General features: G+C 42.7%; 2 protein-coding genes across 20 annotated transcripts in view; one reads left to right on the top strand and one right to left on the bottom strand.

The window, feature by feature from the left end:
• Nucleotides 1–18,671, top strand: part of LOC110501351 (peripheral plasma membrane protein CASK) — a 206,929-nt gene that overhangs the window by 146,271 nt on the left and 41,987 nt on the right. For 17 of the 19 annotated variants that reach the window (XM_036958671.1, XM_036958677.1, XM_036958670.1 and 14 more), the window contains exon 6: nucleotides 8,308–8,410. In XM_036958671.1, the coding sequence (XP_036814566.1) occupies nucleotides 8,308–8,410 (103 nt within the window). Of the gene's footprint in view, nucleotides 1–8,307; nucleotides 8,411–17,928; nucleotides 18,049–18,671 lie in introns of those variants that run through there. The other 2 variants (XM_036958689.1, XM_036958688.1) reach the window with 2 other exon arrangements.
• Nucleotides 1,994–5,345, bottom strand: LOC110501352 (probable G-protein coupled receptor 34). The gene is made up of 3 exons (XM_021578870.2): nucleotides 4,865–5,345; nucleotides 3,529–4,150; nucleotides 1,994–3,393 (listed from the first exon to the last, which is right to left on the bottom strand). The coding sequence occupies exons 1-3, from the start codon at nucleotides 4,959–4,961 to the stop codon at nucleotides 2,826–2,828; spliced, it is 1,287 nt and encodes a 428-aa protein (XP_021434545.2). The 5' UTR covers nucleotides 4,962–5,345; the 3' UTR covers nucleotides 1,994–2,825.

Here is an 18,671-nt window from a genome sequence, read left to right as displayed (position 1 = left end):
GATCATGCTGTGCCCTCTGTGTCAGCCAGTTCAGATGCGGGAGGGGTTCACCAAAACAGCTGATATAACCTAGAGGATTTAGGGAGAAGGGGGAGAGGGATGAAGTGAAGAGAGACTGTTATTGTGTGTGTCTGGTCTCACCTGGTGTCCACACTAAGTGGCTACAGAGTACTTTATGCTGAAAAACAGACACATGAGGACAAACAATAGAAGATAATGTCAATAGAAGATACTGTATGTGACGCAGACACCTATCGGAGCGTACCTGAAACATTTAAATATAGAGGGCTATGTGTCTCACCACTTGGTTATTGCAAAGCTAACCCCCAGGGAAATAATGACTTGGCAGCAACAGATAGTTCAGTGAAAATGGCTGTGTTTATGTAGTGTAAATCTGAAAATTAGCAGCTGACATCTTAAGAGTTTTTTAATTAATGCATGTTAGACAGGTTCCATGTACAAGACAGGCAGAGAGGAAGAGAGAAAAGGAACACAGAACAGTTTAATTACCTCTGGTTATGGACACTTTTGCCAGCAATGAAGCTTCCACGGCCTGTTCCTCGGACAGTGAACATCTGGCAATATCTACATTTTCAACCCATTGATCAGCTCGCTCTCTGAAAGTAAAGAAAATAGCTTATTTTTTGTAGATATTAAAACAATAACTGAGATATTACTTGTGTAGAAAGTAAACATCCGCACCTCGATGGTGTCAACTGTGCTTATGTCTGCGTAATGAGAAAGTAGGGAAAAAATATAAATATACTATTTCTGGTCTAGCAATCGATGACAAATGAGCTCGCTGCCCAAACGTACATAATTACAGAGTAGATTCTCCTGATTAAAATGGTGCCCGACCTTAAAAAATCCAAATATACACAGTGAGATATTTGACGAAATAGACCAGAATGCCTCTCCATAGGAAAACAATGGGGGCCGCTCAGTGTTCCAAGGGCAAAAAGTATTTTAGGGCTAGCATTTGATGACAACCAAGCTAGCTGCCCAGGCTTACATAATTAGAAAGAAGAGATTCTCATGGTTAAAATGGCGTCCGACTTGAAAAAAAAATCTAAATATACACATTACGGGATATTTGGCGGAATAGACAGACATGCCTATATTTCCCCCTTAGGAAACAATGGGAAGACCGCAGTTCAAATGTTCCAATTAAATGTTTTTGTGTTTACATTTTAACTATAAAACAACGTGAGCAGGTCTCATTGCCAACAATAGCGAAGCAGGCATTGTGACGTTGAACAATAAACTGGGAATAGAACGTTCGGAAGGCGAGTTGGTGCCACAGTGCTCAATAGAACTAATAGGAGCTGGCAGGGTGAAAAATGCTCTAAAATAAGGCCTGTTCTTTGCAATTACTTCAAAACGACAGCAAGCAGCTGGGAAATATGGTCATATTATGAAACTGGTCTCCACGGCGGATGCAATTAACTAGTTTTTATCAGCAAAGAAAATAAAAAATGTCTGGTGTCCAGCCTACTATCTACACGGATTTCAGAGCACTCTCGTCTGAGTGTACCAGAGCGCAGAATAATTAATTTACGACATTTTCAGTAAATGTCGGAAAAAAGGGTAATTAATGTTTCCAGCAGCACATTTACAGTCACCAACGCTCTGGTTAACACAAAAACTGCTTTACCAGCTCTGCTAGGCCGAGTAAAATGGTCAGAGTGGTCTCATTTGTGTCTGGAAGTAGCTAGCCAAGCTTGGGTGTTTGACTGCCGTTGTAAGGCCAGAACGCTCAAATCAACCCTACTCCTCGGCTCGAACGTCCAGTGTGCTCCGAGAGCGAAACGGTCTGAATTTACAAACTGACAATGCTCTGAATTTATGAGCCTCACGTTGTACAGCGCCATATTTTCTGTTCCATCCTAACGGAAACCCAGAGGATTTTTCATTTTTCATGGAATAGAAACACCATAATATTAATCAAATTAATTAAGCAAGTACCAGTCAAAAGTTTGGACACACCTACTCATTACAGGATTTTTCTTTATTTTTACTATTTTCAACATTGTAGAATAATAGTGAAGACATCACAACTATGAAATAACACCGGTCTCCTGCGTGCCCTGCATTCTGTAGTACAGACATGGCCTGCTCTCCCTTATGTAAGGAATTAGACACTTTCCCATGTTTACTACAGTATGTATTGTAGACTGTACAGTAGCCTAAAAAACAAAGAAACACATTTTGTTAATAAAATAATGATATAATGAGGAACCACTATAGCATTCTCTCTCTCTCTCTCTCTCTCTCTCTCTCTCTCTCTCTCTCTCTCTCTCTCTCTCTCTCTCTCTCTCTCTCTCTCTCTCTCTCTCTCTCTCTCTCTCTCTCTCTCTCTCTCTCTCTCTCTCTCTCTTTCTCTCTCTCTCTCTCTCTCTCTCACAGGCAATATATGAAACATTGAAACAGGCAAAAAGCTTGAAAAAATGCTTGTCATGACCAAGTGATTCAATTTCTTCATTTATAAAAGTCCCATTATGCTCTCAGTAATGTCACTGTGGTGTCTGTATGGTCCTCTCAATGTCTGTGCAGTCCTTTAACATGACATATACCCTGCAAAAACTGTCATCTGACTGGATGCTAATGCTTCCTTTATGATAAAGACTCTAATAGTTAATGCCCCAATTCCATGGAGTCGTGTTCATGCTCTCCCGGACTGTCCCTCTTCAAGTTGTTCTTGGCACAAAATGGCTTATGCTGGCTGGTCCTGATACCTGAAGGAGGATGGACTTTGCTGCTATTTTGTGGCCCAACAAAGTCCAAAACTGACCTCGGATCAGTGTCTAGTGACAACTTCATCTTATTTATATCTGAAGGAGGGAGGGCTGGACAGTTATTTTTCTCCTCAGATTACTGATGAAACTAACGTTTGGCTGCTCCTCAAGGCTCCTCCCACAATCCACACTGGAGCCACTCCCACTGCCACCCGAGGCACTCAGTCGGAACATCTTATTGACCAATCGGAGTGTCTCTTTCCTCACGGACTCCGACAACAGGAAGTACATCATGGGGTCTAGGCAGCTGTTGAGGGCAGAGAGTAGCAACACCACTTCGTTGGCTTGGTCTACCACACCCCTCCAGAAGCAGGAAGTTTCGCTGATCTGGGAGACGACGTAGAACACCCGGACCATGTGATAGGGGACGAAGCAGATGGTAAACAGAAAGAGGACGAAGAAGGACTTCCTGGCAGTACGGTTGTAGCGGGTCGCGTTGGGGAGGTCCGGTTTATCTCTCGACGCCCTCAGCAGCTTGAGTGCAATTTTCCCATAAGACACCACAAGGCAGACAAACACAAACCAGAACACAGCAACCAGGAAGAGGTTAAAATAGGCCTTCCCCTGCGCATGCTTTCGCTGTTTATACTGGAAACACCTGGGGGATTGGGAGAAAATAAAATTACTATTAGTGTAATTGTTCAAAATGTTGGACCCTACTCAAATAAAGCATATCAACAAAGTTCTCCTCGAAAAATTTGTAAATTCATTTTTCTTGAAAAATAAAACCCACTTGTTCAACTCCTCATTGCCCTCGGAGAGGAGGATCATGGGTATGACGGAGGCGAGGGCCAGGATCCAGATGGTCCCACAGACGGTGGAGCTCCATCTGGTGGCCTGGCGGCGATACTGCCACAGGACGCTACGCTGGATCTTCAGATAGCGATCCACACTGATCAACCCTAATAAGGTGATACTGATATACATGTTCATATAAAAGAGGTTTCCCACAACCTTACAGAGGGTTGGGCCCATGTCCCAGTGGTTCCCTTTACTGTGGTAGAGGACTCTGAATGGGAGACAGATGACCAGTAGCAGGTCGGCTAACGCTACGTTGATGAGGAATACTCGGACAGAGTTCTTCTTGGAGTGGACGTATAGAAAGACCCAGAGAGCCAGTATGTTGCCGGCCAGGCCTAAGACGAATAGGACAGAGTAGAGGACTGCTAGAGGGATCTGAAGGGAGCTGTCGTCAAGTTGACAGTGTTCCCTGGGGTCGGGGGTTGTGGCGGTCAAGAGGTTCTTGAAGGTAGTCTCCGTGGCGATGAGTGAGTGGGAGGACTTGGGAAAGGGAAAGAATGTGACGTTGGCAGGGAAGTTGGTTGTCATAGCATCGGTTTCCCTCTTCCTTAGTCCTGCATAGGGGAGAAAGTCAGGGAAAATAACATTTTATCCAGAAACGTTGTCTACTTCCTCGTATCATAAACTATCATAATAAAGTCAGACACATTCCATATAGTGCACAAGCTCGTTTTTTAAAAATCTACTTCCTTAAATCAACCAAAAGTGTTTCTTGGTTCTTACAGAATGTTCTCTTGGGAAAGTTATTCGCTCTAATTAGTTCTGGTCTGTTTTGATGGCAGGAGGCCAAACTGGATGATTTAGGTCCAGATCAGCACCTAATCCACTAATAATTAATTATACTGTACATTACTCAGGTCCTGTACAAATCTCTGGCCAGCTGATTGACCACCTGACAAACAACTACAGACTACACAACCTGGCCTACCTTATAGAGGAACATGCAGGGAATAACAGATTTTACTTTACTTTTCAAATTAACAGTGATACTTTTCCCCTTTGCAAAATACTTCAGAGACCTGCCAGTTAAACCTTGATTGGAAATGTTGCGGGTGGTATTTTGTAATTCCCTCACTCAGGGCTCTATCCAGTATATGGAAATAATTTTGTCTTTGCACTGTGAGAATATGATTTAGAATTTACATAATCAATGCGTTCGGTTTGAAACAAAAATGGCAACACAAGAATTCACAACACAATCACATAAAATGATTTTGCCTTACCCTTAATCTGGAAACAGCTTTTCATTGAATACACACTGTACTCACCCAGTGAATTGTGACCATTGTAGATGTTGTTTCTCTTCACTCTTTGTGAATGTGCTTGTGCGGCACATTCATGTGTGGCACATTCTCTCCCCCTCATTCATTCTCTTTCAGATTTGTAGTTCTGTTTTTAGCATAAATTGTATTTTCTTAATCCAGTCTGTTTTGCTCCAGCTTTTCTCCCCGTTTCATTTCCCCGTTCATTTCAAGTTGGAGCTGCCCTGAATAGATGCCTGTAGATGAAGGTTCCAGGTCTCTAGGTTCTCAGTATCTGTCTTTCTACGATTTCAACTATTCTCTGGAGAACTGTGACTAACAGGTCGTAAAAGCCTCAGGATCCCCAGAATCTCTCTCCCCTCTTCCTCTCTCACTTTCTCTCTATTTCCTCTCCTTCTCTGCATTCCCTTCAGCTGCGATCTACTCTCGAAAGCTGTGAAATGCCAAAGTACAGAGTCTTAACTGAGAAAACTTCAAGCAAAAAGGGGGGGGGGGGGGGTTGACTACAGCTTTAAACCACAGAGACCGAGAGACAGGGCAGAGCGCGCGCACACTTTTGCTCACACACACACACACACACAGGGCAGGGCTTAGCCTACTGCTAGAGCAACCGCTAGGACCACAGAGCATAGACCGCCTATGTATACAGGGAACCCTGCATGAACACAATTTATAAAATGTATACACTGATTATATAGCATACCTGAAGTATACATGTTACTTATATAGGACAGCGGTTGACCCACGTACAGGCTTTCTCATTTTTATTAGGTTGTCAAAAAAAAACATTCTGTAGCCACTATGGTTCAAGCTTCAACCCGATTTTAATTTACCACTCAGGAGAACTATCTTCGGCCTAACCCTTGGCCCAACCCAGCATTTTGGGAAAAACTGAAAACTAGTAATAGATGGAGACAAAAGTAACTTCAGAATGTGTTCAGAATGAGACAGGAACTTGTCTTTTAAAGAGAAAAACACAAGAGTCTGTGGTGGTGGTGGCGTCATGTACAACTCTTGTTAACAGATTTACACATGTATGTGTCAGTCTTCAAACTGTCTTTGATGTGTAGGTTTCTGTAATGATGTTTTCATGGCTGTAGCCCTACTCAGACCATAGTAAATTAGACACACACACACACACACTATATATATACAAAAGTATGTGGACACCCCTAATTTGAGAAGTAGGGGAAAATCTATTCTTCCCCCCATGTTGCTGACAGGTGTATAAAATCGAGCACACAGCCATGCAGTCTCCATAGACACACATTGGCAGTAGAATGGCCTTACCGAAGAGCTCAGTGACTTTCAACAATTGCACAGTTATAGGATGCCACCTTTCCAACAAGTCAGTTTGTCAAATTTCTGCCCTGCTAGAGCTGTCCCGGTCAACCGTAAATTCTGCTATTGTGAAGTGGAAACGTCTAGGAGCAACAACGGCTCAGCCGCAAAGTGGTAGGCCACACAAACTCACAGAAAGGGACCACTGAGCGCTGAAGAACGTAGCGCGTAAAAATCGTCATCCCTTGGTTGCAACACTGACTGAGTTCCAAACTGCATCTGGAAGCAAGAAGAACTGTGTCATTAAATGGGTTTCCATGGCTGAGCAGCCTCACACAAGCCTAAGATCACCATGCGCAATGCCAAGCGTCGGCTGGAGTGGTGTAAAGCTCGCCGCCATTGGAAACGCGCTCTCTGGAGTGATGAATCACGCTTCACCATTTGGCAGATCCTGACTGACGAATTCGGGTTTGGTGGATGCCAGGAGAACGCTACCTGCCCCAATGCATAGTGCAAACTGTAAAGTTTGGTGGAGGTGGAATAATGGTTGGGGCCTGGCCTGGCTGGACCTTAGTTCCAGTGAAGGGAAATCTTAACGCCGCAGCATACAATTACATTCTAGACGATTCTGTGCTTCCAACTTTGTGGCAACAGTTTGTAGAAGGCCCTTTCCTGTTTCTGCATGATAATGCCCCTGTGCACAAAGCAAGGCTGACATTTTCGAGATCGGTGTGGAAGAACTTGACTGGCCTGCCTAGAGCCCTGAGCTCAACCCCATCGAACACCTTTGGGATGAATTGGAACACCGACTGCGAGCCAGGCCTAATCGCCCAACATCAGTGCCCGACCTCACTAATGCTTGTGGCTGAATGGAAGCAGGTCCCCACACGAACAGCAGTTGTCCACATACTTCTGGTCATGTAGTGTACATACTCAAAGGATTTAGTTAGGTAGACAAACACCCACACACACACACACACCACAGAACAGCACAGGAGTCAGTAGTCTGTCAGACACAGGGTGGAGGGATAATGGATTTACCAGGGTGTTTTGCAGTGTTTATGATTATGTTGTTGTTTTAATATGCTCATATTAAAAGAGCCTATTTTATTGGAAGTAAAATGTTAACCCTACAGATACACTTGCAGATTGCGCTTACAGCTTGACAAGAGCTGATGGAATTCTTAGCAAGTCCTATACCGAAATCCTATACCTAGATCCTATACCTAGATCCTATACCTAGATCCTAAACCTAGATCCTATACCTAGATCCTATACCTAGATCCTATACCTAGATCCTATACCTAGATCAAATACCTAGATCCTATACCTAGACAGTTTCTCATTTGCTCAAACTTTTTTCTTTGCTTCCCGATGTACAATATTATGTCTGACTTTCCACTGTAGTGGGGTACTTCTGGATTTCAGGGTGGGTGTGAGGGTGTGTCTTGTATTTAGATTATATTTTATTGGTGGGTGTCTCCTTTAATGGTTTAAAATAGAACATCCTTCTGAGGTCGCTATGTGTGTCTTTAAGCGTCATTGTGAAGTCAAAGGCAATTTTCTGGATTGTGTGCACAATTGCTTATTTTATTTGACCACGGCCTCTTTTTCAAGAGAACCCTTCATGAACACAGTTTATAAAAACGTACAACATCCGAACATACAGCACGATACAAACATACCATACTACAAGCCGTTTCAGAACAAACACATTCTTCAACAATGAGGTCCTTCATTAACAACTTGAACTGCCCTTTGAGGCGCCAGAGCATCTGTAGATCATTCCATTTACGGAGCGATTTCCCTAATTCTGTAGTGGTCAACGGGACCTCTAGAGTTATAGCCATCCCTGTGATCAGGTCTGGTGGCTCGTATGTCTGTAATTTAAAGTGAAGTAAAAAATGGCGGAAGTTTGCACAATTGGGCTTTATGAACCAAAAAGAGAGCCGTGCATGATCTGCGAGACTTAAGCGAGGGCTAGCCTACTTTCTGATACAGAATGCAATGATGTGTACTGAACCTATTGGCAATAATAAAGCGTAGATCACTATGATAAGCCATTGGATGCAGTTTAAATATTATACTGGCTATTTCATCAAAAATGTAATATATTGTTCTCTCTCTCTCCCTTCCCCACTCTTTCTTTCTTTCCGTTTGTCCTCCAGCCCCACTGTGTCCTCCTGGCGTCTAAAGAGAACAGCGCTCCAGTGAAGCTGGGAGGGTTCGGCGTGGCCATCCAACTGGGAGAGTCAGGACTGGTGGCTGGAGGTACACAACACATTGCATGCTGGGAATGTCCCTGTGCATCACTCAGATGTTTGCAGATCTGAATTGGGACTGGCTGTCAGGCTCCGTCCAATATCCACACTAAAATACCACATGGAATGAAGCAGAATGTATTGGCCATGCATTCTACATGGTTATCCTACTATGGATATTGGAAAAGAGGCTATATCGAGTTTATGTTCCAATATCTACACTAGTATACCATTTAGAATGCATGGCCAGTACATTCTGCTTCATTCCATGTGGTATGCTAGTATGGCTATTGGAGCGTAGCCGCTCTCTTCTCACTTTGCTCTCCCACACACAGGATACAACTTTTATCAACGTACTGTAGTCGATACTTGTAACTAGTACCTGCAATCAGCTTGTTTCTGCTATTTGTACATTCACATAGTTAATTAATAATACAATCAAATAATTGGGAAAGATTGGCACCATTTAATTGGACATACTTAGATTTCTGGGGTCAACTATACCCTTAAAGCGCAACTGAAGGCAATTAACAACTGATTTGATAGGCTGTTTTCTATGTGGCAATGTTATTAGTCAGAAACATTTATTCTAGTGTCAAAATTTACTACAGTGTAAATAGGTTAATTTTGTCATGACTTGACGGTTTGATTTTGATTTCGACAATGCTCTCTTACCCACTAACACAGGATACACAGCTGCAGTTGTTGCGCTCTATCCAATCCTACCGCAGAACACACAGACAGTGAGACAAACCTGCCCATCAGCGCAGAGGATCAGACTTTGTTTACGTAAGACAGCAGGTCTCACATTTTTGACTTGAGAAATACTGCACCAAACACCTTAGCTAGATGTAAACTTGCATGACTAAAACCTCCTTGGCGAAAACGTTAAAATGAATTACAAGATTTCTTAAATTAGATTAATTCAGAATATTTTGAGGAAGTAATACTGGCTTTGTTCCTATGGTGTCTCATGGGGGACAAATATCAGTAACTGCCACATTGAACCACACCAAGACTTAAATCAAGTTGTTCTTAATGAGCAACAGAGAAACACATGCGCAATCAGTGTGTTCAGTCGCTCCAAGGGTAACGCCACATGTAGGGTACCAGATGTATGAATGAATTGTTAGGTTAACATTTCATTTGAATGAGTGTTTTCACAGCAGACAAGATAAACCAACAAACTATGCTCCCCGGTGCCTGAATCAGGGAGGAAAATATATTAATCTTCATCCCTGATGCATTGTAATGCATTACTCATGATTTTGACACATCAGCCATCAGCTTTCGTCACACATTGGTTTGACCCAATAATCAAATTTCCTCTTACAAACAAATCAAATTGTATTTGTCACATGAGCCAAATACAACAGGTTCCCTAGACCTTACAGTGAAATGCTTACTTACAAGCCCTTAACCAACAATGCTGACACGTGTGTTTTAACAGGACGTTGAAACTACACACCTGTGTACGTGGCCTGACCTTAAAATAGGATTTAGACCTGACTGTGTCTGGTCAATCATGTTAGCACACACAAAAAAATTGCCAAAGACTCCAGCCACCCAAGAATGTTCACCATGTTCCCGTCCAGCAGGCAGTACCGGTGCATCAAGGCTCAGTCCAACAGACTCCTAAACAACTTCTATCCCCTGGCCATAAGGCTGTTAAATGGCTAATAACTACTGCTCTCCCTCTTCCACAGACTATCCACACTGACTCTATGCCCATCCACAGGCTCTACCCACTCACTGCCACTCTTACTCACACGCACACGCACACACACCTACTCACATACACACACCCTCACTCACAGACTCATTATTAATTACCACATGCTTACACCCAGTAAGCAGGACAGGAAAATGGTACAATTCACACACAAAATGGTACAATTCACGCACTTGTCAAGAGAACATCCCTGGTCATCCCTACTGCCTCTGATCTGGCAGACTCACTAAACACAAATGCTTCGATTGTAGATTAAGTTTCACTGTTGAAGTGTGCCTCTGACTATCCATGCATTTAAAAAGAAAACCATTCCATCTGCTTAAAAGGATCGGACCCTTTGTTTCAATTTTCACCTAAAATTACATACCCAAATCTAACTGCCTGTAGCTCAGGACCTAATGCAAGGATCTGCATATTCTTGATACCATTTGAAAGGAAACACTTTTACATTTGTGGAAATGTGAAATGAATGTGGGAGAATATAACACATTAGATCTGGTAAAATATAATACAAAGAAAAAAACATGTTTTTTTTAATCATCTTTGAAATGCAAGAGAAAGGCCACAATGTATACTCAGCAAAAAAATAAACGTCCTCTCACTGTCAACTGCGTTTATTTTCAGCAAACTTAACATGTGTAAATATTTGTATGAACATAAGATTCAACAACTGACACATAAACTGAACAGGTTCCACAGACATGTGACTAACAGAAATGGAATAATGTGTCCCTGAACAAAGGGGGGTCAAAATCAAAAGTAACAGTCAGTATCTGATGTGGCCACCAGCTGCATTAAGTACTGCAGTGCATCTCCTCCTCATGGACTTCACTGACATTCCTGTCTTGCAGGAAATGACGCACAGAACGAGCAGTATGGCTGGTGGCATTGTCATGCTGGAGGGTCATGTCAGGATGAGCCTGCAGGAGGGGTACCACATGAGGGAGGAGGATATCTTCCCTGTAACGCACAGCGTTGAGATTGCCTGCAATGACAACAAGCTCAATCTGATGATGCTGTGCCACACCACCCCAGACCATGAAGGACCATGAAGGACCCTCCACCTCCAAATCAATCCCGCTCCAGAGTACAGGCCTCGGGGTAACGCTCATTCCTTTGACAATAAACGCGAATCCGACCATCACCCCTGGTGAGACAAAACTGCGACTCGTCGGTGAAGAGCACTTTTTGCCAGTCCTGTCTGGTCCAGCGACAGTGGGTTTGTGCCCATAGGCAACGTTGTTGCCGGTGATGTCTGTTGAGGATCTGCCTTATAACAGGCCTACAAGCCCTCAGTCCATCCTGTCTCATTCTATTGCATACAGTCTGAGCGCTGATGGAGGGATTGTGCGTTCCTGGTGTAACTCGGGCAGTTGTTGTTGCCATCCTGTACCTGTCCCGCAGGTGTGATGTTCGGATGTACCGATCCTGTGCAGGTGTTGTTACACGTGGTCTTCCACTGCGAAGACGATCAGCTGTCCGTCCTGTCTCCCTGTAGCGATGTCTTAGGCGTCTCACAATACGGACATTGCAATTTATTGCCCTGGACACATTTATTGCCCATTTCTCCTCGCATGCCTAAGGCACGTTCACGCAGATGAGCAGGGACCCTGGGCATCTTTCTTTTGGTGTTTTTCAGAGTCAGTAGAAATGCTTCTTTAGTGTCCCTAAGTTTTCATAACTGTGACCTTAATTGCCTACCGTCTGTAATTTAAAGGAGTTTGAAATTATTTATACTTTTACTTTTCATACTTAAGTAGATTTAAAATCAAATAGTTTTATACTTTTACTCAAGTAGTATTTAACTGGATGACTTTCACTTTTGCTTGAGTCATTTTCTTTTAAGGTCTCTTTACTGTTACTCAAGTATTACAATTGAGGACTTTTTCCACCACTGCTTACACCACACGCACACAACCCCTCACACCTACACTGCTGCTAAAATTATTATTGATTAGATGTATTACTACCATTACGCTGCTATTAATTGATTATTGATTGCCATTACAATTGTTCCTATCTATTTATCCTGCTCCTGGTCACTATTATTCCTGTTTATATATTAGTATCTACTGTATCTACCTCAATTACTCCAGTGTCCTTGCACACTGTACATTTGGTACCGGTACTCACCCTGTATATAACTTATACTGTCTTTATTCTTCCTTTCTTATCTCCTTTTTTTGGGGGGGAGGTGCAAGTAAAGCATTTCACTGTACTTCAAATCAAACTTTATTTGCCACATGCGCCGAATACAACAAGTGTAGACTTTACCGTGAAATGCTTACTTACAAGTCCTTAACCAACAGTTCGGTTCAAGAAGAAAATATTTACCAAGTAGGCTGAAATAAAAAGTAATAATAAAAAGTAACACATTAAGAATAAGAATAATGAGGCTATATACAGGGGGCAGTGATAACGAGTCAGTGTGCAGGGGTACAGGCTAGTTGAGGTGATCTTGTAGGTGGGGGCGAAGTGACTGCATAGGTAACAAACAAACAGCGAGAGGCAGCAGTGTTCGGGGGGGGGGGGTGTCAATGTAAATTGTCCGGTGGCGATTTTTATGAATTGTTCAGCAGTCTAATGGCTTGGGGGTAGAAGCTGTTGAGGAGCCTTTTGATCCTAGACTAGGCGCTCCAGTACTGCTTGCCGTGCGGTAGCAGAGAAAACAGTCTATAACTTCAGTGACTGGAGTCTCTGACAATTTTATGGTCTTTCCTCTGACACCGCCTATTATATAGGTCCTGGATGGCAGCAAGCGTGTCCTCAGTGATGTACTGGGCCGTTTGCATTACCCTGTGTAGCACCTTACAGTCAGATGCAGAGCAGTTGCCATACCAGGCGGTAATGCAACCGCTCAGGATGCTCTCAATGGTGCGGGATTTCTTATAAGCGTCCAGATTAGACTACAGCTCCTTGAAAGCGGCAGCTCTAGCCTATAGCTCAAAGAGGATGTTGCCTGTAATCCATGGCTTCTGGTTGGGATATGTATGTACAGTCGCTGTGGGGACAACGTCATCGATGAACTTATTGATGAAGCCGATGACTGAGGTGGTATGTTCCTCAATGCCATTGGATGAATCCCAGAACATATTCCAGTCTGTGCTAGCAATACAGTCCTGTAGTGTAGCATCCGCGTCATCTAACCACTTCCGTATTGAGCGAGTCACTGGTACTTCCTGCTTTAGTTTTTTCTTGTAAGCAGGAATCGGGAGGATAGAATTGTGGTCAAATTTTACAGAGGGAGGGAGATAGCTTTATATGCGTCTCTGTGTGTGGAGTAAAGGTGGACTAGGATTATTTTTCCCTGCCTGCACATGTGACATGCTGGTAAAATTTGGTAAAACTGATTTAAGTTTGCTTGCATTAAAGTTCCCTGCAACTAGGAACGCCACTTCTGGGTGAGCATTTTCTTCTTTGCTTATGGCCTTATAGAGTTGGTTGAGAGCGGTCTTAGTGCCAGCTTCACCTTGTGGTGGTAAATAGACGGATACGAATAATACAGATGAGATCTCTCTTGGTAGATAGTGTGGTCGACAGCTTATCATAAGGTACTCTACCTCAGGTGAGTAATACCTTCAGACTTCTTTAATATTAGACATCGCGCACCAGCTGTTATTGCCAAAAAGACACACACACCCACCCCTCGTCTTAACAGAGGTAGCATCTCTGTTCTGCCGGTGTATGGAAAATCCGACCAGCTCTACAGTCAGGGTCAAAAGTTTTGAGAATGACACAAATATGAATTTTCACAACGTCTGCTGCCTCAGTTTATATGATGGCAATTTGCATATACTCCAGAATGTTATGAAGAGTGATCAGATGAATTACAATTAATTGCAAAGTCCTTCTTTGCCATGCAAATGAACTGAATCCCAAAAAAACATTTCCACTGCATTTCAGCCCTGCCACAAAAGGACCAGCTGACATCATGTCAGTGGTTCTCTTGTTAACACAGGTGTGAGTGCTGACGAGGAAAAGGCTGGAGATCACTCTGTCATGCTGATTGAGTTCGAATAACAGACTGGAAGCTTCAAAAGGAGGGTGGTGCTTGGAATCATTGTTCTTCCTCTGTCAACCATGGTTACCTGCAAGGGAACACTTGCCGTCATCATTGCTTTGCACTAAAAGGGCTTCACAGGCCAGGATATTGCTGCCAGTAAGATTGCACCTAAATCAACCATTTATCGGATCATCAAGAACTTCAAGGAGAGCGGTTCAATTATTGTGAAGAAGGCTTCAGGGTGCCCAAGAAAGTCCAGCAAGCGCTAGGACCGTCTCCTAAAGTTGATTCAGCTGCGGGATCGGGGCACCACCAATACAGAGCTTGCTCAGGAATGGCAGCAGGCAGGTGTGAGTGCATCTGCACACACAGTGAGGCGAAGACTTTTGGAGGATGGCCCGGTGTGAAGAGGGGCAGCAAATAAGCCACTTCTCTCCAGGAAAAACATCAGGGACAGACTGATATTCTGCAAAAGGTACAGGGATTGGACTGCTGAGGACTGGGGTAAAGTCATTTCCTCTAATGAATCCCCTTTCCGATTGTTTGGGGCATCCGGAAAAAAGCTTGACCGGAAAAGAAAAGGTGAGCGCTACCATCAGTCCTGTGTCATGCCAACAGTAAAGCATCCTGAGACCATTCATGTGTGGGGTTGATTCTCAGCCAAGGGAGTGGGCTCACTCACAATTTTGCCTAAGAACACAGCCATGAATAAAGAATGGTACCAACAAATCCTCAGAGAGCAACTTCTCCCAACCATCCAAGAACAGTTTGGTGACGAACAATCTATTTTCCAGCATGATGGAGCACCTTGCCATAAGACAAACGTGATAACTAAGTGGCTCGGGGAACAAAACATTGATATTTTGGGTCCATGGCCAGGAAACTTCCCAGACCTTAATCCCATTGAGGACTTGTGGTCAATCCTCAAGGCCGGTGGACAAACCAAAACCCACAAATTCTGACAAACTCCAAGCATTGATTATGCAAGAATAGGCTGCCATCGGTCAGGTTGTGGCCCAGAATTGAATTGACAGCATGCCAGGGCGGATCGCAGAGGTCTTGGAAAAAGAAGGGTCAACACTGCAAATATTCACTCTTTGCTTCAACTTCATGTAATTGTCAATAAAAGCCTTTGACACTTATGAAATGGTTGTAATTATACTTCAGTATTACATAGTAACATCTGACAAAAATATCTAAAGACACTGAAGCAGCAAACTTTGTGAAAATGTATATTTGTGTCATTCTCAAAACTTTTGGCCACGACTGTATATTGTCAGTTTCTTTGTTCAGCCACGTCTCGGGGAAACATAAGATGTTTTTAATGTCCTTTTGGTAGGATAATCTTAATAGTAGGTCATCAATTTTATTTTCTAACGATTGCACGTTAGCTAGAAGAATGGAAGCTATTGGGAGTTTACTCGCTTTCCTACGGATTCTCAGGAGTCCCTGCTCTGCGTCCCCATTTCCGGCGTCTTTTATTCACGGAAAAGGTGTGGATCTGGTCAGGTTCCAGTGAAAACAGGATATCCTTCTCATCGGACTCGTTAAAGGAAAAAGTTTCTTCCAGTCCGCGGTGAGTGATCGCTTTTCTGATGTCCAGAAGTTATTTTCGGTCTCTGCGCACGGAACCCGCTAGCGGGCTGAAATTCCACAACATACGGTGATCGCTACATAAATAGTCATATTAAACATTCATGAAAATACAAGTGTCTCACATGTATCGAAAGCCTAGAATCTTGCTAATCCAACTGCGTTGTCAGATTTAAAAAAGGATTTACTGCGAAAGGATACGATGCGATTATCTGAGCATAGAGCCCCATAAAAAATACAAAAAATTAAACAGCACAGGCGTAACATATTCACAAACTGCATTAAAATAAATCGTTTACCTTTGACGATCTTCGTCTGTTTGCAATTCCAATGCTCATTGTTACACAATGAATGATCTTTTGTTTGATCAAATTTGATTTTATAGCCTAACACGAAACATTTTGTGAACCGCTTGTGTCGTGAATTTCGTCTCATTCCATTTTCGACGGCACATTCCAGGTAAATAATCCACACAGAACGTGACTTTTCCAGTCATTATTGGTTTCACTGCAATCAACTGGTTTGTTTGTAACACAATCAAACATGATGGGCCATTTCGCGGGACGTATTGACTGAAAGAAACCGATTTGATGACAACAAGTCATGACATCATTGTGCACCAATGATTTGCCCGCTGTTTCATTGATTGACTGTCTTTTAACCCAATGACCACTGATCGTCTTGAAATCTAGCTGGGTAGATAGCCAATGAGCTGAGCTAAACGGCAATACGCCATGTTTATGTGTTGCAAGACCAACCCATGTAGTAAGCTTCAGCGTAAAGTGAGTCATTCGCTATTGAAGTGTTTGGTGATGGAACCCTAAACTGTTCATTTTTACTCTTGAGGTGCTGTCCTGTTGCACCCTCTACAACCACTGTGATTTCCACCCGGCACAGCCAGAAGAGGACTGGCCACCCCTCATAGCCTGGTTCCTCTCTAGGTTTCTTCCTAGGTTTTTGCCTTTCTAGGGAGTTTTTCCTAGCCACCGTGCTTCTACACCTGCATTGCTTGCTGTTTGGGGTTTTAGGCTGGGGCTATATAAATTGATTTGATTTGATAGAGGACTGAGGGTCTTCCAAATATTGAAAGTGTGTAAATAGTTACCCATGTTATTTTGTAAATGTATATATATATTTTTTCATATATTTTTTTATCAATAATTATTATATTTTTTCATTCTTTTTCCATTTTTTTCCCGCAATTCTTTGGGGGGGTGTTAGAATACCATTTGGCTATTTTGTATTTAGTTATTTGTTTCTAAATGTATACCTTCACCCATTTGGCCACTTGGGTACATTTGGGCTACTTGTGTGGGACACCTGGGTGACTTCATGATAAATGTCATGTAACACACTCATTTTGGAAGGTATCATTCTGAAACTTTGCACAAGTGCTGTTGCCCTCTTATATTTTTCACTGAAATTGTCCCCATCTGAATGTTTGTTTTAGCTTGTTCATTTTAAAGATGATACAAAAATAAAAATAAAAAACGTATGGTTTCTTTCATTGTTTTATCTAAACCAGATCTATTGTGTGTTATTCTCCTACATTCAATTCACATTTTCACAAACTTCAGAGTGTTGTCTTTCAAATGGTACCAAGAATATGCATATCCTTGGTTCTGTGCCTGAGCTACAGGCTTTTAGATTTGGGTATGTCTTCAGGTGGAAATTGCACAAAGTAGGGGGGGAGCTGCAAGAGGTTTTAAGAGACGGTAGCAGCAACATTATGCACACGATAAGTTAAAAAATAACTTATACCAAATACTTTTTTTTTTACAAAATTGCACAATTGGTTGGGAGAATGTAGAACGTCAGCCATGTTCTTCGGCACCATCTTCCAGTGTGCATGTGACATATAACTTCAAACTTGAAAACGCACACTCAGAAGCGTAGTAAAGAGTTGTAGTAGAATATGAATATCAATGATGTTCCAATTTCTTTGGTAGTTTGTGGCTTCTGAAGCCAGAAGAAAGACCACTTCTTCTTTCATATTCAGTAGAATTTACATTCTGTTCAGAAAAAACAAGAAGTGATATTCTGTGTGTGAGCATGTGTGTGCTCATGCATGTGTCCATGACTTACTTGACTTAAAGGGGAACTGCACCTGCTGATTTGGCCTAGTTTTTTTTTTGCTTTCTCCTCAAGAAATGGGGGTGGCCAGCAAGAAATCCTTGCCAACACCAAGGCACACCCATCTGTCAGAACCTTGCCCGCAGCTGTTTCCCCCCACTCAATCACAGCAAACACACCTCCTGCCGGTTGAGTTCAATAACTACTGACAGATGTATGGTGAGATGCCAGAATAAGTTTTGAATAGGTCAGTAGCCTACAGAGTAATATGAGAAGAATGCAATTTCTGAATTTAGATTTTCTAAACTAAGTGTTTTGATAACTTCCTGACCAGGTTAGGTGATCTTTTTGTGATGTTCCGGGGACATCCTAGCAAATAATTGTTGTTTGCAGGGCTGTTGCTGGCACAATGTCTGTGGTTAAGTCAGGTGGAGGCTTGTTTGGAATTTCCTCAAAGTGTTATCTCCAGCACTCCATTTCTTGGGATTGTTTGGTAAGAGGGTTTCCCGTTTATCTCTAATGGGGTGGCTTCGGTTCCTGTTCTTCCCAGCCAGCTGTCCGGTGATCTTGTACAGCTCCTTGGAATTTTGTTGCTTTGGCTGCTGCCTCCACCTCGCTAGCAAGCTTTTCCTTGTGTGCTTTCTTTTCCCTCTTTCTGACCAACTTATTTCTATGTCTGTATTCCTGCTGCAGACTTCCTCTCTTGGTGTCATCCATTTCCCAGTTGAGTTTGGTCTCCCTCCTTGCCTCTATTTCTTTCCAGGTGTCATCTGACACTTGCCTTTTCCCACTAAGACTGACTTTGCATAGATCCATTGTTGAGGGAAAATGTACTTGATACGATTGGGATGTTTTGTTGTCTCACTTAGC

Source organism: Oncorhynchus mykiss, chromosome 22, assembly GCF_013265735.2.
Source record: "Oncorhynchus mykiss isolate Arlee chromosome 22, USDA_OmykA_1.1, whole genome shotgun sequence".
Classification (NCBI taxonomy): domain Eukaryota; kingdom Metazoa; phylum Chordata; class Actinopteri; order Salmoniformes; family Salmonidae; genus Oncorhynchus; species Oncorhynchus mykiss.
This window is presented reverse-complemented; position numbering and strand designations above follow the sequence as displayed.